Source organism: Microcaecilia unicolor, chromosome 4, assembly GCF_901765095.1.
Source record: "Microcaecilia unicolor chromosome 4, aMicUni1.1, whole genome shotgun sequence".
In the NCBI taxonomy this organism is placed as follows: Eukaryota; Metazoa; Chordata; class Amphibia; order Gymnophiona; family Siphonopidae; genus Microcaecilia; species Microcaecilia unicolor.
Window position 1 is genome coordinate 348,001,097 of NC_044034.1, and position 27,815 is coordinate 348,028,911.

The following is a 27,815-nucleotide window of genomic DNA, read 5'->3' on the forward strand; positions in this document are numbered from 1 at the left end:
CTCAGGCCATTTTTTTCAGTTTTGAGTTATGATTAATTTTGTTCTTCATGGCAAGATTCATTTACTGTAGATTATTCCTGTGCCAAAACTTACAAAGTCCATGGTATTTTAATGACTTTGTGTTGAATACTCTATGTAAAACTCAGTTCAAAAGCCAGAGAGTTAGTATAGTGTTGGGACTCAAAAACATGCTCACATTGTTGTGTAGGGTGAGCCAGAGAAGCAGACTTTAAGTGCCTTTAAGCTTTGCACCCCAAGCTAATGCCTCACTGGTTCACTTCCTACGCCCAGACATATGTGTATGGTGATAGTTTCTTGTTGAATATATTTGTCTTTCATAAACTTATATTTCTTTTCCTGTGTTTATAGCTTGGTGCTTTTTTTGCTGGACTCTTCCCTCCATCCCTCAGGATGATATGAGCCTTGAAAGGAGACGATGCATACGGGTAATGTGTTTGTGTGTGTGTGTTTTTTTAAGGTTTTTGAAAATGTAGTGTGTTCTTGTATAAGTTCATATAAGAAAATTCTGTCTACTCTAAATCTGTACAGGAATATGGTCTCATTTGTGCAAAGGTGCTCTCAGTCTTATCAGAGTGGCTTGTTCTACTGTAGGGCATATAATAATGGTTACAATTCTTTCATAATGATAGTAAAATTTAGTTAAATCATAGAACAGTGAGAAGATTAAAGAGCAACTGGGTAAGGAAGAAGAAGAGTGCAATGGTATAATACGAAGCTTTTACTACTCAGTTCAAATCAAAACTGGCCAGCACAGATTTGAAGAACAAATGAGAATTTTTTTTTGGTCCTGCCAGTTGAGCCTAGATACATGGCTTATGTCCTCATGCCAGCAGATGGAAGCAGAGCAAGAATGTTTGCTTTTCTTGGAAAGGTTGCTGCTGCCAGGTTGCTAAGCATTATTCTCCATCTCCAGCAGATTGGTAGACTTCTGGGCTGAATCTTAGGAGTTGTATCACCACAGTATTGTGTAGTAGTACAAATGAAAAATAATAGAACAAGTTATCATGTCATCAATAAACTTGTTGCAAAACACAAATTTATGTATTGTAATCTTTTCTGATTTAAAATTCAGCAATGGGCTTGTCTCATTTGAGTTGGCAAATTAGTGTGGTCTTTTGCTATTCACTTAGGGGTAGACGCACCAATAAAAATGTTAAAGGCCTTCCCTTACCGATTCCATAGTGAATCGGTAAGAAACGGGCATGCATCAAGGAAATCGCGTGCAAATGAGCTGGTCGCTGCTAGCTCATTTGCATGCGATTTCCTTGGAAGCCAGACTGCTTCACATAAAAAAAAAAAAAAAAAAAAAGTCATCCCTGACGGGTTTTTTTTTCCTGCAGATTTTTTAATAGGCGTCCTTTTTGGACGCGTTTTTCTTTTGACCACCGCCGGAGAGAATCGGGATGTTCGAGGACTATTTGGACGTCCATTTTGATTACACCCCTCCTCCAGGTCTCTCTCAGCCAATCACAGCACGTTTAGCTGTCACGGGTGTCAGCTAAATGCGCTGTGATTGGCTGGGGGGGGCGGGGGCTCACAGTCCATTAGCCCTGGAGCTTCAGCTGGCGATGAGGAAGTCTACCCCCCCTTTGCCCCCACCGGACGCTCCCCAGGGACCAAGGGTAAGCCGGGGCGCTCCTCCTGGGATGCGAGCAGCCGACGATCCCGATCGGAGGGCGCTTTAGTGCGGGAGAAGAACCGGCTGCTGCTGCTCCTGAAGAAGCACCTGGCTGGCAAGAAGGGGGCGGGGGCGGCAGAGCCTGGACCCTCTGCTCATTGGCCATGGCTGCTGCTACTTAACCCTGGACTATCACAAGCTCTGGATGAATGCAGCCGGTGAACCAGTAACCCCCTCCCCCTCCCCTGCAAACTGTGAACCAGTAACCCCCCCCCCCCCCCCCTCCCATCCTAAACGACCTGCTCACCTCCCTCCCAGCAGGTGAATAAAAGTGCATCGCTCAGCACTTCTGCAGAAGCCTGGGAAGGTCCCCCTTCGGCAATGAGGAAGGGGGACAAATGTAAGCTCCTTCGTTCTTAAAATAAGTAGTAGCCCTTCACTTGGAGAAAGCTGCAAACGTCCAAGTGCTCATCAGGGATGTCCTTTTTTGGTTTTGTGAGTGAAGGGCGTCCATGTTAGGCACTTTAGAAGGATGTCCCTGACGAGCACTTGGACATTTTATTTTTCCAGATTGTCATCCTTCTCAGACGTTTTTGGAGCGCGTAAGAATTTTTTTTCCCCTTCTGATTCCCTCACAGCTTCCCCAACGAGAGGTGCAGACCTCCCGTTAGGTTTTCCACGGTGAGGGGATTGGAAAATGGTAGTGCATGTCTTTGTAATATGAATTATACACATTATAATACTAATTTCCTTGTCATCAAGCAGATGAAGCCATTACGTATGGGTTGTGTCCATCAACCAGCAGGGGGAGACAGAGAGCTCTCAACTTTTCACAGTGCCTCATGGCCAGCCAGCTCCACTGCCTCTTCAGTATTCTCTATCTCCCCAAGCAGGGTGGCTGCAGCTTCTTCGAGCTCCATCACAAATCTGCTTGGTGGTGGCTTCTGGCTTGCCAGTTATTAGCCGGGGTGTTAGACACTATAGCAGCTTCACTTTGAAGGCACATAGGTCAGCCCTTTCCCTGCCTTACCCATGCCCCCATGGATGTGGACATATTAGCTTGCTTTTCCCTGTCCTTTCCCACTCAGTGGATGCAGGCACATTGGTTCGCCTTTCCCTGCCTTTCCCACTCATCTGAGCCTCCTGAGTTCTTATTACCTCTGCTTTCCTCACAGCGTTAAAAAAAAAAAAAAAGGAACAGAGGTTTTCCTTTGATTCTTCTATGGGACCGGAGCTGTGATACTCGGTCCGGTGAGGTAAGAGTGTTTTCTATCTCCTCCGGGGTGGGCCCGCGATCGTGGCATTTTCGGCGCGAAACCGCCATTTTGAATTTTCCCAATGTTTTCGGCGATGGCTGCAGAGAATGTAAAGCGCTGTTCCCAGTGTGGCAAGCGCAAATCAGCAGAGGGTCTCTGTAAATCGTGCTGTACAGGTGTAAGAGCCGGCCCGAGCATGGCGAGCGATGATTCTTCCCGCTCAGAGCTCGCAGCGGACGCCATTTTGAATTCTCTGCATGGCGCGGCCTTCGTAGAGATGGAGAGCCCTGAGCCTGGGGGGGGGGGGGGGGGGGGGGATCTCGAATTGAGGCTATTCAGGGAGTGGCTAGCCCCGGACGGGATCTGGGTGCCCAGGGTGAATTTTTCTCCCCTGATTTTGTGTTGTTATTGCATAAAGCATACATGCTGAAAAGAGCTCTCCCTCAAGGGTCGTCTGAGGCCCCTTCTATTGTCCCCCCCCCCCCCCCCCCGGTGGATTCTGGCCTGGGACTGCCCGCTGAGGCTATTTTCCCTGATAATTGGCATAAAGAAAAGCGTAGAAGGGCTAATTCCCCTTCAGATTGTGGTGTACCTCCTCCCCCCCCCCCCCCCCCCCCCCCCCCCCGTGGTCGGGCTGTGAGGATTCGGAGAGTTCTGGCAGGCCTTCGTGGTCTGAGCAGCCAGAGTCAGGTGCAGAATTACCACAGGATCTGGATGATCCCTCCGCGGTGAGGATTTTCCACCGTGATGAGCTGCCAGCGCTTATTTCAGATGCCCTACAGGTCCTTTCTATTGAAGAGCCTGACAGTGGCACGGCCTCCTCTGTGAATCCTAGGATGGCTAGTACCAAAAAGCCTGCTCGAGTCTTTCCTTTGCATGATTCCATCCAAGAGCTTATTTCCGCTCAGTGGGCAGACCCCGAGGGACCTTTGAAAGTTTCCAGGGCTATGGATGCGTGGGCCCTCTCCTCGTTCCCTGTTATTGGAGGATGACTTTCCCTCTTTCACGAGGAGTGGGCTAAGATTTCCTCAGATCAATGGGTTTTGGACCTATTCGAAGATGGCTACAGAATAGAATTCAATGCCCCGGTGAGATACATGTTTGTGGAGTCCCGATGCGGTTCTGCTGCCAAAAGGCGGCGGTAGAGGAGACCTTGCAAGGCTTGATTCACATAGGGGCGGTGTCCCCGGTGCCTCCCGCCGAACACGGCTCTGGCCGTTACTCCATTTACTTTGTGGTGCTGCGAAAAGGCGGGTCTTTTCGGCCCATCCTAGACTAAAAAGAAGTCAACAAGTCCCTGAGAGTGCGGCATTTTCACATGGAAACCCTGCTCTCCGTCATTGCGGCAGTACAGCCAGGAGAGTTTCTCATGTCTCTGGACCTGAAAGAAGCTTACTTGCACATTCCTATTTGGCTCCCGCACCAGAGGTTTCTGTGGTTATTGGTGATGGGAAAACATTTCCAGTTTCGGGCCTTGCCTTTTGGCCTCGCCACAGCTCCCCGAACCTTTTCAAATGTAATGGTGGTAGTAGCTGCTTTTCTCAGGCGAGAGAGTATCTGGTTTCTCCCGTACCTAGACGACTGGCTCATCAGAGCGGAATCGACAGTGGAGAGTCATCAGATAACAGCCAGAGTAGTCTCAGTACTTCATCTCTGGGCTGGGTTGTCAATTTGGCCAAAAGTCACCTGACCCCCTCTCAATCTCTAGAATATTTGGGGGTCCAGTTCGACACACTCGGGGTATGTGTTTCTACCCGAGCAAAGGCGGTGCAAGCTTCAGAACCAGGTCCATCTGCTCCTGAGGATGCCTCGCCCGCGAGCTTGTGACATAGTCCAGCTGTTGGGGTTGACGGCCACTTTGGAAGTGGTGCCATGGGCGAGAGCGCACCTGAGACCTCTACAGTGTTCACTGCTTCAACGATGGTCTCCAGTATCTCAGGATTATCAATGCAGACTCACGTGGCTCCCTGCGGCCCGGCTCAGTATGGAGTGATGGCTCTCAGACAGCATGCTGCGGCGAAGAATGCCGCTAGCGCTCCCCGATTGGAGCCTGGTGGTAACAGATGCCAGCCTGAAGGGCTTGTATGCACATTGCTGGGGAAGGCATGCCCAGGGTCTCTGGACACCCGAGAAGTCGGAATGGTCCATCAATCGCTTGGAGTTGTAAGCGATATTCCAGGCGCTTCTGGCCTTTCAATTGATCCTGGAAGGATTGGCTGTCAGAGTTCTGTTGGACAACACGACAGCAGTGGCCTACATAAATCAACAAGGCGGCACTCAGTGTCAAGCACTGGCCACAGAGGCCGCTCAGATATGCCATTGGGCCGAGCTACATCTGCAGTTTCTGTCAGCAGCTCTCATTGCAGGTCAGAGCAACGTGCAAGCCGATTATCTAAGCAGGAATCAAATCGACCTAGCGGACCGGGGACTTGCAGACGAAGTATTCCTGCAGATCTGTGCCAAATGGGGGACGCCCTTAGCGGATCTTCTGGCATCAAGCGCAAATGCCAAAGTCCTGTGCTTTTACAGCAGACGGAGAGATCCTCGCTCGGCGGGGTTGGATGCCTTGGCTCAACCTTGGCCTCAGGGCCTCCTGTATGTGTTCCCTCTGTGGCCCTTGATAGGGCGAGTACTCCTGTGGATTGGGCTACACCAAGGAGAGGTGGTTCTCATTGCCCCGGATTGGCCCAGGAGGCCATGGTATGCGGACCTCCAGCGGATGCTGGTGGAGGCTCCCCTGCCGTTACCTCTGGTACAGAATCTGTTGTCACAGGGACCGGTAACCATGGAGGACGCCTGCCGCTTTGGTCTTATGGCATGGCTATTGAGAGGGCGCAATTGAGAGACAAGGGTTATTCCAGTAAAGTCATTTCCACTCTCCTACAAGCCCACAAGCGTTCCACTTCCGTGGCTTATGGCAGGATTTGGCGCCAATGTGAGCTTGGTGTGCTTCTAAAGCGATCACACCCATGCGGGCTTCTGTCTCGCCGATACTGGACTTTTTGCAGGATGGTTTACAAAAGGGCCTTGCCTATAATTCTCTGCGTGTTCAAATGGCAGCCTTAGCATGTTTTCGAGGGAAGGTCGCTGGCCTCTCTTTGGCTGCTTGTCTGGATGTGGTACAGTTTCTCAGAGGGGTGCTTCAGCTCCGTCCTCCCATGCGAGCTCCGTGCCTGGCCTGAAACGGGGTTAGTTTTAAAGGCCCTTCAGTGTTTGCCTTCGAGCCGCTTAGGCGAGCTTCGGAGAAGGATGTGACCCTAAAGACGGTCTTTTTGGTGACCATTGCATCGGCGAGACAGGTGTCTGAGCTTCAGGTGCTGTCCTGTCGAGAACTATTTCTACAATTCTCAGAGTCCGGAGTTATGGTACGTACGGTGCCTTTTTTCATGCCTATGGTAGTTTCAGCGTTTCACCTAAACCAGCCTATTTTCCTGCCTTCCTTTTTTTAAAGAGGAGTTTCCAGAATCCTTTGGGCAATTGCACCTTCTAGATGTGCGAAGGGCTCTGTTGCAGTATCTGCGCATGTCAAATGCCTTTCGGACCTCTGATCATCTTTTTGTTCTGTTATCAGGTCCGCGCAGAGGGTCTCCAGTGTCTAAAGCCACTATAGCCCGTTGGCTCAAGGAAGCTATTTTTTCAGCCTATCTGCTGTCTGGCTGGCCTCTGCCTGAAGCCTTTAAGGCACATTCCATAAGAACAATTTCCTCTTCCTGGGCTGAAACTGGAGCACTCTCTCTTCAAGAGATATGTAGTGCAGCTAGTTGGGCTTCTAAGCTCTCTTTTGCTCGACATTACAGGCTGGATGTGGCTGCCAGGAGAGACGCGCATGTTGGAGCACAAGTGCTGGCGCGTGGTGTGGCTTGTTCCCACCCTATCTAGTGATTGCTTTGATACATCCCACTCGTAATGGATTGATCTGCTTGATGACAAGAAAGGGAAAATTAGGTTCTTACTTTGGTAATTTTTTTTCCTTTAGTCATAGCAGATGAATCCATAAGCCCTCCCTCAGTGGTTCGTTATGTGATTGATCTTGGTTTTATGTTCAGTTTTTCCTGTAGATATGTTCCCTCATTGGGAGAAGTTGGAAAACAGTGTTCAGGATTTCTGTTTTGTTTTAGGAGGTTGAGTTTGTCCCTCCTTTTGAATTGTTACTCCTGTTCTGGGGTGTTCATCTGCTGTGAGGAAAGTTCACGTTGTTATATGTGGTGGTGTCACACTGCTTTGGAAGCTTCAAATAGCTGGCCATGAGGCACTATGGTTTTTCAGTGCTCTCTGTCGCCCCCCTGCTGGTTGATGGACACAACCCACTCGTAATGGATTCATCTGCTGTGATTAAAGGAAAGAAAATTACCAAGGTAAGAACCTAATTTTCCCTTATTTCTGGGATAAGCAGCATAAAATCTGTTTTACTGTACTGGGATCTAGCCGGTACGTGTGATCTGGATTGGCCACAGTTAGAAATAGGATACTGGGGTTTGATAGACCTTTGGTTTCTCCCAGTGTGCTATTGCTCACGTTCTTATGTCCTTGCCCAGCTGATGAATGCTCCTTTTGAGCCGCTTGATTCTTATCATCTAAAGAATTTGACCTGGAAATTTGTGTTTTCAGTGGCGGTCACTTCAACTTGCAGAGTTAGTGAGCTTCGGGTCGAATAGTTGACCCACCTTACACTAAGTTTCACCACAATAGAGTAGTTCTTTTTTCACACATAAAGTTCCTTCCTAAGTTAGTGTTGAATTTGTCTTAATCAGTCAATCGTTCTTCCAACATTTTTTCCAAATTTACATGCCCACCCTGGCCAGAATGTACTGTATAGCTTGGATTGCAGGTGAGCTATATAGCCTTCTATCTGAAGCGGACTAAAGCCCATAGACAGTCCACTTTTTGTTTCATTTGACTCGAACAGGATTGGGGGTATGCATTGGCAAACACACAATTTCCAATTGGCTAGCTGATTGAATCTCCTTTACGAATGCCCAGGCTGAGCTGACACTGGAGGGCCATGTCAAGGCTGATAAAATGTCAAACCCATGGCTGCACCGGTAGCCCACTCGAGGTTAGCCTTCATAGAGGACATTTGCAAAGCTGCAATGTGGTCATCAGTAGTGTATCTCACTGGCATTTGTCAAAATTAATTGATTTGACAGGCGACATGCCCACTTGCGGGTTCTCAGCCAATCAGATGTGAGGTGCACATTAGCCCTCTCCTCAAGTCACTTCACTGGCTCCTTATCCGTTTCCGCATTCAATTCAAACTTCTCTTACTGACCTATAAGTGCATTCACTGTACGCTCCCCAGTACCTCTCCACTCTTGTCTCTCCCTACGCCCCCCCTCGGGTACTTCGTTCTGTGGATAAATCTCTCTTTTCTCCGAGGACAAGCAGGCTGCTTGTTCTCACGACTGGGTTGACGTCCACGGCAGCCCCCACCAACCGGAATAAAACTTTGCGGGCGGTCCCGCACGCAGGGCACGCCCACTGCGCATGCGCGGCCGTCTTCCCGCCCGTGCGTGACCATTCCCGCTCAGTCTTTTCTTTTCCGCGCTGGAGAGAGCTGCGTTTGTCTCTCTCTCTGTCAGCCCCGGAAACCGGATGAGTTTTTTTTCTTCTTCGTTTGTTTTCTCTTGTTCCGTTTCTTTTTCAAAAAAAAAAAAGAAAAAAAAAAGAAAACGAAACTTTGTCTCCCCTCGTCGTTTAGCGTGGGGCGCCTCGTTGCGGCCTTGTGGCCGCACGGTCGTTTCTTTTTCGAGGTGTGTTTTTTACTGCCACCATCGACGACTTTGATTTCGCCGACGCGATTTTTCCGTCGATGTCCTCGAAGGTCCCAAGTGGATTTAAGAAGTGTGGTCGGTGCGGCCGGCAGATCTCGCAGACCGATACTCGCGCTTGGTGCCTCCAGTGCCTCAGGCCGGAGCATAATACCAAGACGTGCATTTTGTGTCTCGGTTTACGGAAACGGACACAGGTGGCGAGGCAAGTTTTTCGGGACCGATGTCTACGAAATCAGCACTGATGGCACCGACCCCAGGAGCACAGGTTCCGTTGGCCCGCCGGTCCTCCGGTGATGGCAGGGGTGAGCGGGCAATCGGCCCCGGTCACTCCCTCTACCTAGGGCCATCGGGACCGAACCCTGTCGGACCCGATCCCTAGAGGCCGGGGGGGGGGGGGGGGATCTACCTCCTCCTCTTCAGTACCACCGAGCGCCCATGATGGGCACCGGAAGAAAGCTAAAAAAGCACCGGCATCGGTCGCCCACGGCGCAGGTGGCCACCAGCTCCGGCTCCAGAGATGACTCGACGAAGCGGCAGCGCCAGGAGGAGCGGTCCCCCTCGGTGGTAGAGGTATCGTTACGTCTGGCACCGGCACCTTCACCGTCCCCATCGCCTTTCCCGACAGCGGGCCTTGACGAATGCCTCCGAGCCATCCTTCCGGGGATCCTGGAAGGGCTGATGCGCCAGACTGTGCCGTTGATGTAGGCGCTGGCTTGCTCTAGCCTGGTGCCGAGGCCTTCGACGCCGACTGCGGCGCCTTGACCTCCACGCAGGTGGAGTCCCCGTCGACGTCGATGGAGGGAGCTTCATCCCCGCCGGCGCGGGAGTCCACCGCTCGACGCCACCACCGAGGACTCGGTACCTCGAAGTCGAGCCGGGCCCGGTGGAGGTCTGAGCTACAGGAGCTCATGTCCGACACCGAGGAAGAGGCCTCGTGGGGGGAGGAGGAGGACCCCAGATATTTCTCCTCAGAGGAGTCTGTGGGCCTTCCCTCCAACCCCACTCCTTCACCGGAGAGGAAGCTCTCGCCACCTGAGAGCCTCTCCTTTGCCTCCTTTGTTAGGGATATGTCTATCTGCATTCCCTTTCCTGTGGTCTCTGTGGATGAGATGAGGGCCGAGATGCTCGAGGTCCTCGACTATCCATCACCACCTAGAGAGTCCTCCACGGTACCGTTGCACAATGTCCTCAAAGAGACACTGCTTCGGAACTGGTTGAGACCTTTATCTAATCCCACCATCCCCAAGAAAGCGGAGTCCCAATACAGGATCCACTCAGACCCAGAGTTAATGCGGCCTCAATTGCCTCATGACTCGGCGGTCGTGGACTCTGCTCTCAAGAGAGCACGGAGTTCGAGGGATACCGCTTCGGCGCCCCCGGGGCGGGAGTCTCGCACTCTGGACTCGTTTGGGAGGAAGGCCTACCAATCTTCAATGCTCGTGACCCGCATCCAATCCTACCTGCTCTACACGAGCATACACATGCAGAATAATATGAAGTAACTGGCGGACCTGGTCGACAAGCTCCCCCCGGAGCAGTCCAGGCCTTTTCAGGAGGTGGTCAGGCAGCTGAAGGCGTGCAGAAAGTTCCTGTCCAGGGGTATCTATGACACCTGTGATGTGGCATCTCGAGCTGCGGCCCAAGGTATAGTGATGCGCAGACATCAGGCACAGGGACAGTCCCAGCGCGCTCGTTCCCGTCAACAGCGTGCGCCTAAGCAGTCCCCTGCGCCTCCACAGCAAAAACCGGGGACGGGTTTTTGACTGGCTCCATGGGAACATAGCCGCCATCAAAGTGTCCGTACCGGACGATCTGCCAGTCGGGGGGAGGTTGAAAGTTTTTCACCAAAGGTGGCCTCTAATAACCTCCGACCAGTGGGTTCTCCAAATAATGCGGTGCGGATACGCCCTGAATTTGGCCTCCACCCCACCAAATTGTCCTCCGGGAGCCCAATCCTTCAGCTCCCATCACAAGCAGGTACTTGCAGAGGAACTCTCCGCCCTTCTCAGCGCCAGTGCGGTCGAGCCCGTGCCACCTGGGCAGAAAGGGCAGGGATTCTATTCCAGGTACTTCCTTGTGGAAAAGAAAACAGGGGGGATGCGCCCCATCCTAGACCTGAGAGGCCTGAACAAATACCTGGTCAAAGAGAAGTTCAGGATGCTTTCCTTGGGCACCCTTCTACCTATGATTCAGAAAGACAATTGGCTATGTTCCCTGGATTTAAAGGACGCATACACTCACATCCCGATACTGCCAGCTCACAGACAGTATTTCAGATTCCGTGTGGGAACACGGCACTTTCAGTACTGTGTGCAGCCCCTTGGGCTTGCCTCTGCGCCACTAGTGTTCACAAAGTGCCTCGTGGTGGTGGCGGCGGCATACTTGCGCAAGCTGGGAGTGCAAGTGTTCCCGTACGTCGACGATTGGCTGGTCAAGAACACCTCAGAGGCAGGAGCTCTTCGGTCCATGCAGTGCACTATCCACCTTCTGGAGCTGCTGGGGTTTGTGCTAAATTACCCGAAGTCCCATATCCAGCCAGTCCAATCTCTGGAATTCATAGGAGCGCTGCTGAATTCTCAGACGGCTCAGGCCTTTCTTCCCGAAGCAAGGTCGAAGAACCTTCTGTCCCTTGCTTCCCAGACCAGAGCGTCTCAGCAGGTCATGGCTCGGCACATGTTGAGACTCCTGGGTCACATGGCCTCCACAGTTCATGTGACTCCCATGGCTCGTCTTCACATGAGACCTGCTCAATGGACCCTAGCTTCCCAGTGGTGTCAAGCCACCGGGAATCTAGAAGATGTCATCTGCCTCTCCATCAGTTGCCGCAATTCACTGCACTGGTGGACCATTCGGACCAATTTGACCCTGGGACGTCCATTCCAAATTCCGCAGCCCACGAAAGTGCTGACGACGGATGCATCTCGCCTGGGGTGGGGGGCTCATGTCGATGGGCTCCACACTCTGGGATTGTGGTCCCTCCAGGAACAGGATCTTCAGATCAACCTCCTAGAGCTCCGAGCGGTCTGGAACACGCTGAAGGCCTTCAGAGATCGGCTGTCCTACCAAATCATCCAAATTCGGACAGACAATCAGGTTGCAATGTATTACATCAACAAGCGGGAGGCACCGGATCTCGCCCCCTGTGTCAGGAAGCCGTCGGGATGTGGCGTTGGGCTTGCCAGTTCGGCATGCTTCTCCAAGCCACATACCTGGCAGGCGTAAACAACAGTCTGGCTGACAGACTGAGCAGAGTCATGCAACCGCACGAGTGGTCGCTCCATTCCAGAGTGGTACGCAAGATCTTCCGAGAGTGGGGCACTCCCTCGGTGGACCTTTTCGCCTCTCAGACCAACCACAAGCTGCCTCTGTTCTGTTTCAGACTACAGGCCCGCGGCAGACTAGCGTCGGATGCCTTTCTCCTCCATTGGGGGACCGGCCTCCTGTATGCTTATCCTCCCATACCTTTGGTGGGGAAGACCTTACTGAAGCTCAAGCAAGACCACGGCACCATGATTCTGATACCGCCTTTTGGTTCCCTCTACTTCTGGAGTTGTCCTCCGAAGAACCGTGGAGATTGGAGTGTGTTCCGACTCTCATTTTGCAGAACGACGGAGCGCTTCTGCACCCCAACCTTCAGTCTCTGGCTCTCATGGCCTGGATGTTGAGGGCGTAGATTTTGCTTCGTTGGGTCTGTCTGAGGGTGTCTCCCGTGTCTTGCTTGCCTCTAGGAAGGATTCCACTAGAATGAGTTACTTTTTTAAGTGGAGGAGGTTTGTCGTCTGGTGTGAGAGCAAGGCCCTAGAACTTCGTTCTTGTCCTGCACAGAACCTGCTTGAATACCTTCTGCACTTATCAGAGTCTGGTCTCAAGACCAACTCAGTAAGGAATCACCTTAGTGCGATTAGTGCTTATCATCGTGTAGAGGGTAAAGCCATCTCTGGAGAGCCTTTAGTCGTCCGATTTATGAGAGGCTTGCTTTTGTCAAGGCCCCCTGTCAAGCCTCCTGCAGTGTCATGGGATCTCAACGTCGTCCTCACCCAGCTGATGAAACCTCCTTTTGAGCCACTGAATTCCTGCCATCTGAAGCACTTGACCTGGAAGGTCATTTTCTTGGTGGCAGTTACTTCAGCTCGTAGAGTCAGTGAGCTTCAAGCCCTGGTTGCTCATGCTCCCTATACAAAATTTCATCATAATAGGGTAGTACTCCACACTCACCTCAAGTTTCTGCCAAAGGTGGTTTCGGAGTTCCATCTTAACCATTCTATTGTCTTGCCAACATTCTTTCCCAGACCGCATACCCGCCCTGCTGAACGTCAGTTGCACACATTGGACTGCAAGCGAGCTTTGGCCTTCTATCTGAAGCGGACACAGCCCCACAGACAGTCCGCCCAATTGTTTATTTCTTTCGACCCCAATAGGAAAGGGGTCGCTGTCGGGAAACGCATAATCTCCAATTGGCTAGCAGATTGCATTTCCTTCACTTACGCCCAGGCTGGGCTGACACTTGAGGGTCATATCACGGCTCATAGTGTTAGAGCCATGGCAGCGTCGGTAGCCCACTTGAAGTCAGCCACTATTGAAGAGATTTGCAAAGCTGTGACGTGGTCATCTGTCCACACATTCACATCTCATTACTGCCTCCAGCAGGATACCCGACGCGACAGTCGGTTCAGGCAGTCGGTGCTGCAGAATCTGTTTGGGGTTTGAATCCAACTCCACCCTCCAGGACCCGATTTTGTTCTGTTCAGGCTGCACTCTCAGTTACTTGTTCTTCGTAGGTCAATTTCTGTTATGCCCTCGCCGTTGCAAGGTTAAATTGACCTGGGTTCTTGTTTTGAGTGAGCCTGAGAGCTAGGGATTCCCCAGTCGTGAGAACAAGCAGCCTGCTTGTCCTCGGAGAAAGCGAATGATACATACCTGTAGCAGGTGTTCTCCGAGGACAGCAGGCTGATTGTTCTCACCTACCCTCCCTCCTCCCCTTTGGAGTTGCGTTTTTACTCATTCCTTGCTTGTCATTCAACTGAGCGGGAACGGTCTCGCACGGGCGGGAAGACGGCCGCGCATGCGCGGTGGGCGTGCCCTGCGTGCGGGACCGCCCGCGAAGTTTTATTCCGGTTGGTGGGGGCTGCCGTGGACGTCAACCCAGTCGTGAGAACAATCAGCCTGCTGTCCTCGGAGAACACCTGCTACAGGTATGTATCATTCGCTGTTTGTCCCCTTCTCCTCTACTGCTAATTCCAGACTCCGTTCCTTTTATCTCGCTGCACCTCACTCCTGGAATAGACTTCCCGAGCCTGTACGTCTAGCCCCGGCCTTAGCTGTTTTCAAATCCAGGCTAAAAGCTCACCTGCTTTTGACTCCTGAGCACGTCTCACTTGCTTTTGACTCCTTACCACTTTTCCCTTGCCCTGTACCTTTAATTCACACCTCTTTAATTCCATTACCTCTTAGTTGTTCTGATTGTGTGCCTGTATTTAGATTGTGAGCTGTTTGAGCAGGGACTGTCTTTTTTTTTTGTGTATGGTGTACAGCGCTGCGTATGCCTTGTACTGCTTTAGAAGTGATAAGTACTAGTAGTAGGTCACACTCCACCCTCTCTGGTGTCTCTGGCCAAGCCCCGAACAAGCCACACCCACTCCTCACCCCCTTTGACATGGATATGACATCAGGACCCTGCCATGTCCCCACCCCTTTTGCATGGCCACACTCCTCGCCAGTGGTATATTTGCATAGTCCTGCCCCAAACACCATCCATTGTTGCATATCCCCACCCAAGCCTCATCCCTTTTGGTGATGTCATGGGAAGTGACGTCACAGCCATGCCGTTTCTTTAAGATGGTGACTACTATTGTATACAACATGTCACATCCTGGGAGGCTTTATACAGCAGGCTACTGATCCAGCTTAAAAAAAAAGATTTCCCTTTTTTTTTTTTTTTTTTTTTAGAGAGAAAAATAAAAATGGGGATTTTTCGGCTAAAAAATCCCCCTATTTTCATAAACTGTGAGAAAAAAAAAAAAGGTTAAACTGCAGATCTGTAAGTAAATTCCGCCGAGGCTGTAGGGGATAGGTGTCATTATTTTCATCATCCTATCCAAGATGGCGACTGATAGTGTAAACAGGAAGTGACTTGATGTATATATTTGATTGAGAACAGGAGATAGTATGATGTCAAAAAATTGAAGCTAGTTAGGTTAGTCTATATTTCCCCTTCCCCACGCAGCTTCTGTTCTGTGTACACTCAAAAAAAGCAAACACACCTCTGAGCTGCTGCATTCCGTTTTCGTTCTTTATTGTTCATAGCATTTTTATTTAATCTCACTTATGTTTTCAAACATGCCAGCTTGTGTAGCATACGGATGTACACAGATGAAATATAATAATAGATAAACTTTTCATTGATAGATTAATAATTATAAATCGTAATCAGTGTCTCATTTGGAGAGGCTGGTTATAGGGACACCCTAGCATGTATTCGTGCAGAGATTTTTTTTTTACCCCTGGTAAAGAGCCACTAAAACAGACATCATGTTATGAGAATCGGACACTCAACATTGAGTTTCTAGCTTTTTATTTATGGCCGTTATATCTCACATTAGACATGAATTAGGTTGAAACCTGGGAGTATTTAAAATTTGTTTATTTTTCCTGTGTCTAGGTCAAAAAAAGAAAGATAGTTTGTGGGAGCTTGCTGCTTTTATGGAATGCAGTGGTATATTATAAAAATGCACTTAATATTGTTATTTGAAAGAAAGATATTGAATAATGAAGGCAGAGCTATCTTAATGCAGAAGTCCAGAGTCTAAATGTGCCAACATTTTCCAGTTCTGTGATATACATTTTTAATTCTTAGTCATTTTTCAACACATTTTCTGTTATTACCCAAATGGAAACACAATTATAATGTTAATAAGTTTTGGATGTTATTAAATTCTATTATTCTGTCTCACTGTAATTCCAGTTTTGACACAGTATGTCATCACAAGGACAAAAGATAAGAAAACCAATGGAGTGCATTAGGGGCTTATAGCCCATTTAGTTATGTTGAAACAAATGAGAGGTCTGCATGAAAAAAAAATATTTTTACTATTTTGACTTATGAAAACCACTTGTCACTGAAACATGCTCGAAACAGAATAATCCATTTGTGCAAAAGAGATGAGGTGAAGATGTGATTCCGTGTGCCCTAATGAAAGGAGAGTTTAATTTTACTTCCAATCTTTATAACACCAGGCTTCCCAAGGCAGATTACAACAACAGGAAAGATGAACCCATCAGTAAACAGGATATCTTTACTGAAATTTGGCTACTACTGTATTGTATAGAACAGTGTTCAAAAATGAGCACAAAATACAGCCTTTATTAGTGCTGTTTCCACCAGCCACAATAATGAAACTGTTTTAGTGATATTCGGTTTTGATTTTATGATATATCTACATATGGGGAACCTTTCAAATAAATTAAAAAGCGGTCAAATTTAAGTAAAAAAAAAAATCTTTTATCCTTCACCTTTTAAGGCACTGCCTATCCAACTGAAGCAGCTTTTGACTTTTTACAGATGGACCACGCATAGGCAGTCCATTATTTCTAATAATCCTTTACTATTGCTTTCAGTAGTGTTTACTATTGTTTTGGGTGTATTTGTGACACTGCCAGGAAGTTATGCCTACTGGCTTTAACCAATATAATGGGCTAGATAGCCTTGTACCGTCTCCTGTTCTCAATCTAACCTTGTATACATTAGTAGTTGCCATCTTGGAAAAAGGGCATGGCTGTGACATCACTTCCTGTAACATCACTGTTTAGGGCTGGGCTGTGCAAAAGGAGTGGGGCTATACAAGGCGGGGCAAGGGCTTGGCTATGCAAAATGGGCGTGGCTTGGACAAGGTCAAGACAATATCAAAGGGAGAAGAAGGGTCTTGGGCAGTGAAGTTATTGGAGGCGGGATGTGGGCATGGGTTGGGTGTGTCCCCACTTCTGATTGGCTGGGAACACACAAGTGGGCTTGTCTAATCCCCTTATTTGTCCTATTTGTTTCAAATAGAATGATAGGTCTGTTGAACAGAGAGTGCCTTATGTGTTTGAGGAGGAGGAGTTTAGCTTCTGTGGTCCACTGCTGAAGTGTTGTTAGATGGAAATATTTTGGAAGCATTGTGGCTTCCTTGAAACAATTGATTGGAACCTCATGCATTGTGAACTTGGTATACTGTCCTCTCTTGAAAGAGTGTCTAAGATTATTCAGAATCATGACAGAAACTACCGCCTAACTATCCATTTCGTTTTTGTTGAGGAGAAAAACAAGTAGTTAACAAGTCAAATGCTGCCTGTTACCTTTGCAGCAGGTACATGACAACCTGGCCCAATCCAGATATCTTCTGTCAGAGTAGACGTTGCTGTCTTGTTAGCCTATCATGTCTTGATAGTTCAGACTGTGGCTTCTGATTTTCTGATTGTCTCCAGATTGATGAACAGCCATCTTAATATTGGATCTCTAATTCAAAAGCCATCAGTCCTGTGGGGCCTAAACCTTGTGCTTTTGTGTCTTATGAATCAACCTCTTTTGAGCTGATGGATTCCTTATTGGTAAAGTACCTCCTATGGAATGTACTTTTCCTGGTGGCAGATATCTAAAAGTGAATTTCAAGCTCTGTCATGTATGAGCTGTACACTCAATTCCACCATGATAGGATGTGTCTTCAAGAGTACCCTAAGTTTCTACTGAAGGTGGTTATGCCCCTTTTCATGTAAGTGAAGAGAGAATGTTTACTTTGTATGTTAAGCCTCATAACCACACCTATGACTAAGCTTGCCATACGTTGGATTGTAAATAGTCTATCAGAAAATCTACACAGCTTTTCACATTCTTTGACTACAACAGATTTTGTACACCAGTGGCAAACTATATCCTAGCTAATTGGTTAGTGGGATGTAGTTCAGTTCTGCTACATCAAGCTGGTATTCTCTTCACCAGCAAGCCAAGCCACTGCTGTGAATGTAAGTCTGTTTTGAGATCTGCATCTTTGGAGAGCATCAGCATTACAGCAACCTGGTCCTTTCTACGTACCTTTACTTATCAGTCCTTATCAGGGACAGTGCCTTTTGTTGTGCAGTATTAAGCATTCTAAATACTAGACAATTCTCCCAAGAAAAAAGTAACTCTGGGAATCACCATTTATGTGCTTAATTCAGTTCTGCTTGTTGACAGAGAAAGCACCGTTGCTTATCTGTAACAGGTGTTCTCCATAGACAGCTGGATTACTCTGGCACATAATCCTACTTGATTTCCCAAGGGTTGGTTTTGAACTTTAACTGAAGAGACTGAGGGGACTGATGTGCCCGTGAAGGTCTATGCTTGCTCAGAACTTTTACAGTATTTTTGTGCTCTTGGAGAGTTGCTTCATCCTGGTGTTTTTGGTTACTTGTCTGTCTGAATTATCCTATTGTCTGTGGAAAATATCAGATAAGCAGCTTCACTATTATTGTTGTATTATTTTGTAATTGATTACAGTTTTTGATTTTTGTTATTTTGTAATTGAATACTTTATTGTATCGTTTTGGTATGAGTCATTCTGTTTGCTATTCTGGTGATGGGTAATAAAAAATTTGACTAAATAGTTTGTTTCAGGGGTAGGTAGTTTAAACGCTCTCAAAACTTATACACAGGTCAAGATTTTCAGCTGTACCACTGGCTTCCATCAGAGACCCCCCCTTTTTTTTTTTTTTTTTTGTTTTTAACTGGCCTCAGGTCTCTTTTTAGAGTGTTGTTTCTTTGACTCGTCAAACACATCTTTCAGAGCATTAGGGAGAGTTGCTGTCTGGCCCTATTGTACATTTTCCTGCCACTCCTGTACTCCATGGTAGATTAAGCACTGGTTAGACAGGACCATAAATATTTGATTTAATTCATTATACTGAATGTGAGACTTCATTAAATGTAGATCTTTATTTTTGATATATATTACTTTATTGTCTAATAACTGTAAGGGGAGATACTTGCCTTTGTTTCTGTTCCAACTACTTAAATAATATCTTGTGATCAATTGGGACTGTCTTAACATGTAACATTAAAAATATTATAGAAGGCATTCCAAGTAGAGAATGATGCGGGAATGGGGACAAACGTTGTTCCTGTGCCATTCTCTAAAAGCTAGAGATTTGCTTTAAACAGGCTGTTTCAACTAGGTGGAACAGCATCTATAAAATGCTAGTATCAATTTGTAAAAACTTAACACATAGCAACTGACTGCGGAAGCTGCTTTTGGATTTAAATGAAGCACTGTTAAATGACATAATTTGTGTCTTGTCTGCTTGATGTGGCAACAGGTCTTGTCTGCTGATCAGACTCCTACCATCTGCAATGTTATAGGCCCCGTATAAGAGGCTTGGGGAGGCTAAGCCTCCCCAACCTGAACCGCAAACTTACCTGCCTGCCGAACCCACTGCCTCTCTCCTCCCATCCACCCCTGATCTGCAAAAGTTTGGCTCCCTCCTGTTGCACTGCTGCTACTGGACCCATTGTTTATAAACAATGTTAGAAGAGCGCAGGACCCGCTCTCTGCAGTGCCGCTAGCGCTTCTTATGCCGGTCCAGGAAGTTTACATCGGAAGAGGCAGAACCATGACAGGAAGCGCTAGCGACGCTGTAAAGTCAGGTCCCGTGCTCTTCTATCATTGCTTATTAGCGCGGGACCGGTGGCAGAGATACACAAAGAAGGAAGAATGAAGTGCTGTAGTTGCAGGTGGCAGTGACTAGGTGGGGAGGAACAGGAACTGCAGCCGACTCCACACAATATGGGGCAACAGCTGTGACGAACTGAGACGCGCAGGGCAACGGTTACCGCCACCCCCTCAAGCCCGACAGGAGCCAGATGACCGGCGCAGACACAATCCCCAATCTGCGATCCAATCGCCGAAGCCAAGGCACCGCCAATACAGCGAACGTACAGACTATCAAATCCGAGCAGAAAACCGGCGGAGGTGGTGTTGGAAAAACGGAAGGCGATAGCTAACGGCTGGGAGGGACTGAATAGTGATGGAGAGGAGAGAGAGAGAGAGACAATGGGCATTGCTGCATGCTGGGGGAGAGAGACAGGCACTGCTGGATGATAGGAGTATGAGGTATGTGGAGAAACAGGAGATATTGGTTGCAGGGAGAGACAGAGAGGAGGTGAGAAAGGCAGAAGTAAAACTGTATGGGGGGGAGAAGGGGCAATGCTAGATGGTGGGGGTAAGGGAAAGAGACAGAGATGAGATACTTTATGGTGGTAGGGGTGAGAAAGAGAGACGGGGGGATGCAGGATGGCAGGTGGGAGAGAAAGAAGAGAGGTAATGCTGGATGGTGGTGGGAGAGTGAGAGAGAAGATACGGGATTGCAGGTGATAGAAATAAAAATGGAGGCGATGCTGGATGGCAGGGGTAGAGAGGGGAGATGCAATGCTGGATGGTGGTGGGAGAAAGAGAGACAGGAAACATGCTGGATGGCAGGTGATAGAAACAGAAAAGGAGGAGATGCTGGATGGTAGAGGTAAGGAGAGAGGAGACGCTGAATGGCAGTGGGAGAGATGAAAAAGCTGCTGAAAGACTGAGGAATAGGAGAATGGTAGGGCCAGAGTGAGGAAAAGAGATGAAAGCCTGTAGGTAGGTGCAGTAAAAAAAAGGGAGATGGAAGATAGGATAATATGAGTGAAATCTGAATGGCTAGGTAACAAAAAATGGAAGAAAGCTGAAAGGAACAGATTAGTGTTTTTTTTTTTTTTTGTTACATTTGTAGCCCGCGCTTTCCCACTCATGGCAGGCTCAATGCGGCTTACATGGGGCAATGGAGGTTTAAGTGACTTGCCCAGAGTCACAAGGAGTTGCCTGTGCCTGAAGTGGGACTCGAACTCAGTTCCTCAGTTCCCCAGGACCAAAGTCCACCACCCAAACCACTAGGCCACTCCTCCAGATTAGTGTTGATGTTAGTTGTTATGGAAGAGGTGAAGAAGACAGAAGAGAAAAAAATGGCATTTGAACAGGAGACCCATGGAAAGAGAGTTAAAAGAAAACAGAGAAGCAGTGACCAGGACCAACACAATTAGAACGGGCAGACAGCAAAGGTAGAAAAAAGAATTTTATTTTTAATTTAGGATGAAGTAATGTGGCAGCCATGTTAGTCCACTTTAAAAGTTAATAAATAATTAAAAAAAAACTTAAGGTGACTCATTTGTATTGGATTATATACATTGTTGTGACTAGCTTTTGGAGATCAAAACCTAATTCTCCAGGTCAGGACAGTATGCTCGTTCTGACTTAAAGGAGTTTTTGGCCTCTGAAAACTAGCCAAAAAGTCAAATAAGAAGATATCAGCTTATTTTTTGGTTTTGTTTTATTTGCTAATTTTGGTCGTTAATAAAAGGAGCTCATTGTGAACACTATCCACCCTAAAAGGGTGTTTTCTGGCTCTACATGAGAATTGTGATGATATGATCCTTGTTTCATATTGTTGACAGTCTGCATTTTCTGTATGGGTGGTATATTGGTGTATTAGGGTCTGCCCAGTGTAATATTTATGGTACAGTAAGGTTCCGAGTGTGTTTTTGCACAAAGTTGTGCATAGTGTTTTGCAGTTGAGCAATTGTGCTTAGTATATGCGTTGAGCAACCACTTTATTCTTTGACATATGATACATATCTAATATCTAAATTTAATAAAAAAGGTATTAACTGTGACTTTTATTTTTACTTATTTTTTTTCTGTGTTGTCAGACAATTATGGAGGTAAGCTCTGCCCTTGGCCCCACCCCCTAACCCCGCCCCCTTTAGCCTCCCCAAACAGTTGGGCCACCGATCGCCTATGTGCAATGTTCTTCCATCATGTGCTCAGTTGCTCAAGCATCTTGCTGCAACAGATTCATTCATGTTGCTGACATCAAGGAGCATTTCCAGCACTTTTTTGACACTTATTTTCCTGTTCATCCAGTACACAGTGTTGGTTCTCTTCTACATTCATGTCTGAAAGACAATCCAGTTACCTTTCCAGATAATGTAAAAACACTGTTTAAGGTAATTGGTCGAGAAATTGATTGCTGGTCTATAGATTGCCGGTCAGTTGGTCGCGGTACAATTGGTCGCCTGGACTTCTGATCCCGTGATCAATGAATCGCATCACAATCGATTGTGCACCAATTAATCGCATCAGAATTGATCGCACGTACAGTTATGAACACAAGACTTCAGAGTACACTGGTAGCGACCACAGACTTCAAAGTGATGCAAACACAAGACTTCAAACCATTAATTAGTGAAAGTTTTGCGAAAACAGGGCATGAAGATAACACATATGCATACAACAAGATAGGCGAAAACAGGGTATAAGTAGCATAAAGGGATTATAATGAAATGCTTCAGATAGGCTACCCATAAGCAACAAACACTTGATCCACAGAACTTTAGATCTTCTGGTCGCGAAAACAGGGCATTAATTAGCATAAAAAGATTAAAGTGAAACGCTTTAGCATTACTATAAAAGTTTTGTGCATTAGTTTTGTTACTAGCATATTTAAACGTTTGTAAGTCAGAAAAGGTGTTCGAATGACATTGGAATACATAAATAGTGAGAGAGGAAAACCTAAGCTTTCTTGTCATCAGCAGCAGATGAATCCATTACGAATGGGTTGTGTCCACCTACCAGCAGGGTGAGATAGAGAACACTGAAAACCATAGTGCCTCTAGGACGGCTAGCTCCATCTGCCTCTAAGTATTTCTCTATCTCCCAGCAGGGTTGGATGCAGCTTGTTCAGCTCTTTCAAGTTTCTGCCTGGGGTGGCTCCTGTGCTTTTGGAATCAGCTGCAATTAATGCAATGTCCTCTGTTTACCCCAATTTGAGTCGGCGAGATTGCTTCTTTCATTTTGCTTAATTCGTATATCTAAACCTTCAGTCAGTTTCCAACAAAGATATGCGAACGATGCAAACTTTGCTCTGACAATGCGATATTTATCTGTTCTATTATTTGTTTCAGCTGCTGATGTAACAGAGGCATTTGGTGTGCTGTCTTTGAGTGGCCTTATCCCCTGAGGCACAGTCGGTACTTATTTATTTTAAGGACACTTGGATCAGTCGACCAATTTGTTGTAATAGACAAAGGCCTATAACACGATGCCGAATTGTCATGGATCTGTTATTGATGGGTTGCCCAAAGCAAACAATTCTTCCTTGTCATCAAGCAGATGCAGCCATTACAGATGGGTTGTGTCCATCAACCAGCAGAGGGAGATAGAGAGCACACCTTTCTCAGTGCCTCATACCAGCTTGCTCCACTGCCTCTCTTCAGTATTCTCTATCTCCCCTAGCAGAGTGGCTGCAGCTTCTTTGAGCTCCATCTAAAATCTGCCTGGAGGTTGCTCCTGTGCTTTTGCCAGTTGTTAGCAGGGGTGTTGGAGGCTATAGCAGCTTCACTTTAAAGGCACATAGGTTCGCCCTTTCCCTGCCTTAACCATACCTCCGTGGATGTGGACACATTGCTTAGCTTTCCCTGTCCTTCCCCACCAACAGTGGATGCAGGCACATAGGTTCGCCCTTTCTCTGCCTTTCCCACTCACCTGAGCCTCCGGAGTTCTATTTACCTCTGCTTTCCTCACAGCGTTAAAAAAAAAAAAAAAAAGGAACGGAGGTTTTTCCTTGCCTTTTTCTGTGGGACCGGAGCTGTGATACTCTGTCCAGTGAGGTAAGAGTGTTTTCTGACTCTTCTGGGGTGGGCCCGCGATCGGGGCGATTTTGGTGCGAACCGCCGTTTTGAATTGTACCGTCGTTTTCGGTGATGGCTGCGGAGACAGTAAAGCACTGTTCCAAGTGTGGCAAGCGCAGATCAGCAGCGGGGCTCTGTAAATCGTGCTGTACAGACGTTAGAGCATGGCGAGCGACGATTCTACGCGCTCTGAGCTGGCAGCGGGCGCCATTTTGAATTTACCACATGGCGCGACCTCCACTGAGACGGAGAGTCCTGAGCCCGGGGGGAGGCTGATATGGGAGCTACTAGCCCTGGCAGAGATCTGGGTGCCCAGGGTGAGTTTTTCTCCCCTGATTTTCTTATTAATGCATAAAGCATACATGCTTAAAAGAGCTCTTCCACAAAGCCCGGCACGGGCCTCTTCTAATGCCCCCCCCCCCCCCCGGTGGATTCTAGCCTGGGTATGCCCTCTGAGGTGTTGTTCCCTGATAATTGGCAGAATATGAAGCGCAGAAGGGCTCATTCCCCTTCAGAGAGTGCTGCACCTCCTCCCCCCCCCCCCCCCCCCCCCCCCCCCCCCGTGGTCGGGCTGCGAGGATTCGGAGGACTCTGGCAGGCCTTCATGGTCTGAGGAGCCAGAGCTCCTTTGAGCAGGGACTGTCCTTTTTTTGTTAAACTGTACAGCGCTGCGTAACCCTAGTAGCGCTATAGAAATGTCAATTAGTAGTAGTAGTCTGGTGCAGAAGTGACTCAGGATCTGGACGATCCCACCGCGGTTAGGATTTTCCACCATGATGAGCTGCCAGCGCTTATTTCTGATGCCCTGCAGGCTCTCTGTATTGAAGACCCTGCCAGTGGCACAGCCTCCTCTGTGAATCCTAGGATGGCTAGTACCAAAAAGCCTGCTCGAGCCTTTCCTTTGCATGACTCCATCCAAGAGCTTATTTCGGCTCAATGGGCTGACCGCGAGGGACCTTTGAAAGTTTCCAGGGCTATGGGGCAATTATACCCTCTGAGTGAGGAGCATATGGCTCGCTTTACTATGCCTAAAGTGGATGCCCTAGTCACAGCTGTGACAAACAGAACTACCCTCCCGGTTGAAGGAGGTGTTGACCTGAAGGATATTCAAGACCGTAGACTGGAATCAGCACTTAAACGGTCATTTGAAATTGCAGGTCTAACTATTCGGGCGTCTGCATGCAGTTGTTATGCTGCTAGAGCCTGCCTGGCTTGGTTGCAACAGGCAGTGGAACAGCCCGGTGATGGAGCGGAGCCCTTTTCAGATGTGGCTCCGCGGATGGAGTCGGCCTTGTCCTTTCTTGCTGACACCCTTTATGATATTGTCAGAGCTTCGGCTAAACACATGGCAGTAGCAGTGGTAGCTTGCCGTCTTCTTTGGCTACGGCATTGGGCGGCGGACATGGCCTCTAAGCAAAGGTTGGTGAAGTTGCCCTTTCAAGGCCTTCTCCTGTTTGGTGAGGAGTTGGAGAAAATTGTGAAGGGCCTGGGTGAGGCTAAACCCCAGCGCTTGCCCGAAGATAGGCCTCGGCCTTCCTCTAAGGGTGCGGCGGTCCACTCCTCTTACAGACCTCGCTTCCGTGAAGCTCGAAGGTACCGCCCGGGGTGTTATGCTGGGTTCACTTCTCGTGCCCATTTTCAGCAGAGGAACTCCTTTCGCTCGGACAAATGTTCCACAGCCACTGGCTCAAGGCCTGGAGTTCAGGGGCGACCCTCTCAAATATGGTGCGCCGGCCCTCTCCTCGAGTCCTGTCATCGGAGGACGTCATTCCCTCTTTGCCGAGGAGTGGGCCAACATTTCCTCAGATCAGTGGGTCTTGGACCTGATCAGAGAAGGTTACAGAATAGAATTCGACGCCCCTGTAAGAGACATGTTTGTGGAGTCCCGATGCGGTTCTGCCACCAAACTGGCGGTGGTAGAGGAGACTTTACAAGGTCTGATTCAGATAGGGGCCGTGTCTCCAGTACCTCCCGCCGAACATGGCTACGGCTGCTACTCCATCTACTTTTTGGTGTTGCGAAAAAGAGGGTCATTTTGCCCTTTTCTGGACTTAAAAGAATTAAACAAGTCCCTGAGAGTGCGGCATTTCCACATGGAAACCCTGCGCTCCGTCACTGCGGCGGTACAGCCAGGAGATTTTCTCAAGTCTCTGGACCTGAAAGAAGCTTACTTGCACATTCCAATTTGGCCCCCGCACCAGAAGTTTCTGAGGTTTGCGGTGATGGGAAAGCATTTCCAGTTCCGGGCCTTGCCTTTTGGCCTTGCCACAGCTCCCCGCACCTTTTCGAAGGTTATGGTAGTAGAAGCTGCCTTTCTAAGGCGAGAGGGTATTCGGTTTCACCCGTACCTAGAAGACTGGCTCATTCGACTAACTCTGCTGCAGAGAGTCAGCATGTAACAGCCAGAGTGGTCTCAGTACTTCAATCTCTGGGCTGGGTCATCAATTTGGCCAAAAGTCACCTGACCCCCTCGCAGTCTCTAGAATATTTGGGGGCCAGGTTTGACACAGCCTCGGGGTATGTGTACCTACCCGAGCAAAGGCGGTGCAAGCTTCAGAATCAGGTCCGTCTGCTCCTGAGGATGCCCTGCCCGCGAGCTTGAGACATTGTCCAGCTGCTTGGATCGATGACGGCCACCATGGAACTGGTGCCCTGGGCGAGAGCGCACCTGAGACCTCTACAGTATGCTCTACTCCAAAGATGGTCTCCAGTATCTCAGGATTACCAATGCAGACTCTCTTGGCTCCCTGCGGCCCGACTCAGCATGGAGTGGTGGCTCTCAGACAGTATGCTGCGGCGAGGAATGCCGCTGGTGCTCCTCGATTGGTGCCTAGTGGTGACAGATGCCAGTCTGAAAGGCTGGGGCGCACATTGCAAGGGGAAGCATGCCCAGGGTCTATGGACACCCGAGGAGTCGGAGTGGTCCATCAACCGCCTAGAGTTGAAAGCGGTGTTTCAGGCGCTTCTGGCCTTTCAAGTGACCCTGGAAGGATTGGCTGTCAGAGTGATGTCGGACAACACGACAGCAGTGGCCTACATAAATCGACAAGGCGGCACTCAGTGCAGAGCTCTAGCCGCGCAGGCCGAACAAATTTGCCACTGGGCCGAGCTGCATCTACAGTTTCTGTCGGCAGCTCACATTGCAGGTCAGAGCAACATGCAAGCCGATTATCTAAGCAGGCATCAGATCAATCCAGCGGAGTGGGAACTTGCAGACGAAGTGTTCCTGCAGATATGTGCCAAGTGGGGCAAGCCCGTGATGGATCTAATGGCAACAAGCTCCAATGCCGAAGTCCCGTGCTTCTTCAGCAGACGGAGAGATCCTCGCGCGGCGGGGTTGGATGCCTTGGCTCAACCCTGGCCTCCGGGCCTACTGTATGTGTTCCCTCCGTGGCCCTTGATAGGGCGAGTGCTCCTGCGGATTCGGCTGCATCCAGGAGAAGTGGTTCTCGTCGCCCCGGATTGGCCCAGGAGGCCTTGGTATGCGGACCTCTGACAGATGCTCGTAGAGGATCCCCTTCAGTTACCTCTGGTTCCCAACCTGTTGTCACAGGGTCCGGTGACCATGGAGGACGTCGGCCGATTTGGTCTTATGGCCTGGCGATTGAGAGGGCGCAATTGAGATACAAAGGCTATTCCAATAAAGTAATTACCACTCTCCTGCAAGCCCGCAAGCGTTCCACTTCCGTGGCTTATGCCAGGATTTGGCGCCAGTTTGAAGTCTGGTGTGCTTCCAGAGAGATCACACCCCTGCGGGCTCCTGTCTCGCCTATTCTGGACTTTTTGCAGGATGGTGTACTACAAAAATGCTTGGCCTATAATTCCCTGCGGGTGCAAGTGGCAGCATTGGCCTTCCTTCGTGGCAAGGTTGAAGGCGTGTCTTTAGCTGCTCATCCGGATGTGGCACGGTTTCTTAGAGGGGTGCTTCGGCTCCGTCCTCCCATGCGTGCACCTCCTCCAGCTTGGGCCCTGGGGCTAGTACTGAAGGCCCTTCAGGGTGCTCCCTTTGAATCGCTTCGGCGTGCTTCAGAGAAAGATTTGACACTGAAGGCCGTCTTGTTAGTGGCCATTACTTCGGCGAGACGGGTGTCAGAGCTCCAGGCGCTGTCCTGTAGAGACCCTTTTCTGCAGTTTTCAGAGTCCGGGGTCACGGTTCGGACCGTGCCTTCTTGCCTAAGGTGGTTTCAGCGTTTCACCTAAATCAACCTATTTTATTGTCCTCCTTTGTCGAGGAGGAGTTTCCAGAATCTTTTGGGCAATTGCACCTGTTGGACGTGCGCAGGACTCTGCTGCAGTATCTGCGAGTTACTAACTCTTTCAGGACCTCTGATCATCTGTTTGTTTTGCTATCAGGTCCTCGCAGAGGGTCTGCAGCGTCTAAAGCCACTATTGCCCGCTGGCTTAAAGAATCTATCTTTTCAGCTTAT

The 27,815-nt window shown here is 48.7% G+C and overlaps 1 protein-coding gene across 1 annotated transcript in view; it reads left to right on the forward strand.

Annotated features, from left to right (window-relative positions):
• Positions 1-27,815, forward strand: part of DYRK1A (dual specificity tyrosine phosphorylation regulated kinase 1A) — a 646,342-nt gene that overhangs the window by 114,230 nt on the left and 504,297 nt on the right. The window contains 1 exon segment of the mRNA XM_030202220.1: positions 370-446. Coding sequence (XP_030058080.1) covers positions 437-446 — 10 coding nt within the window. The 5' untranslated portion in view covers positions 370-436.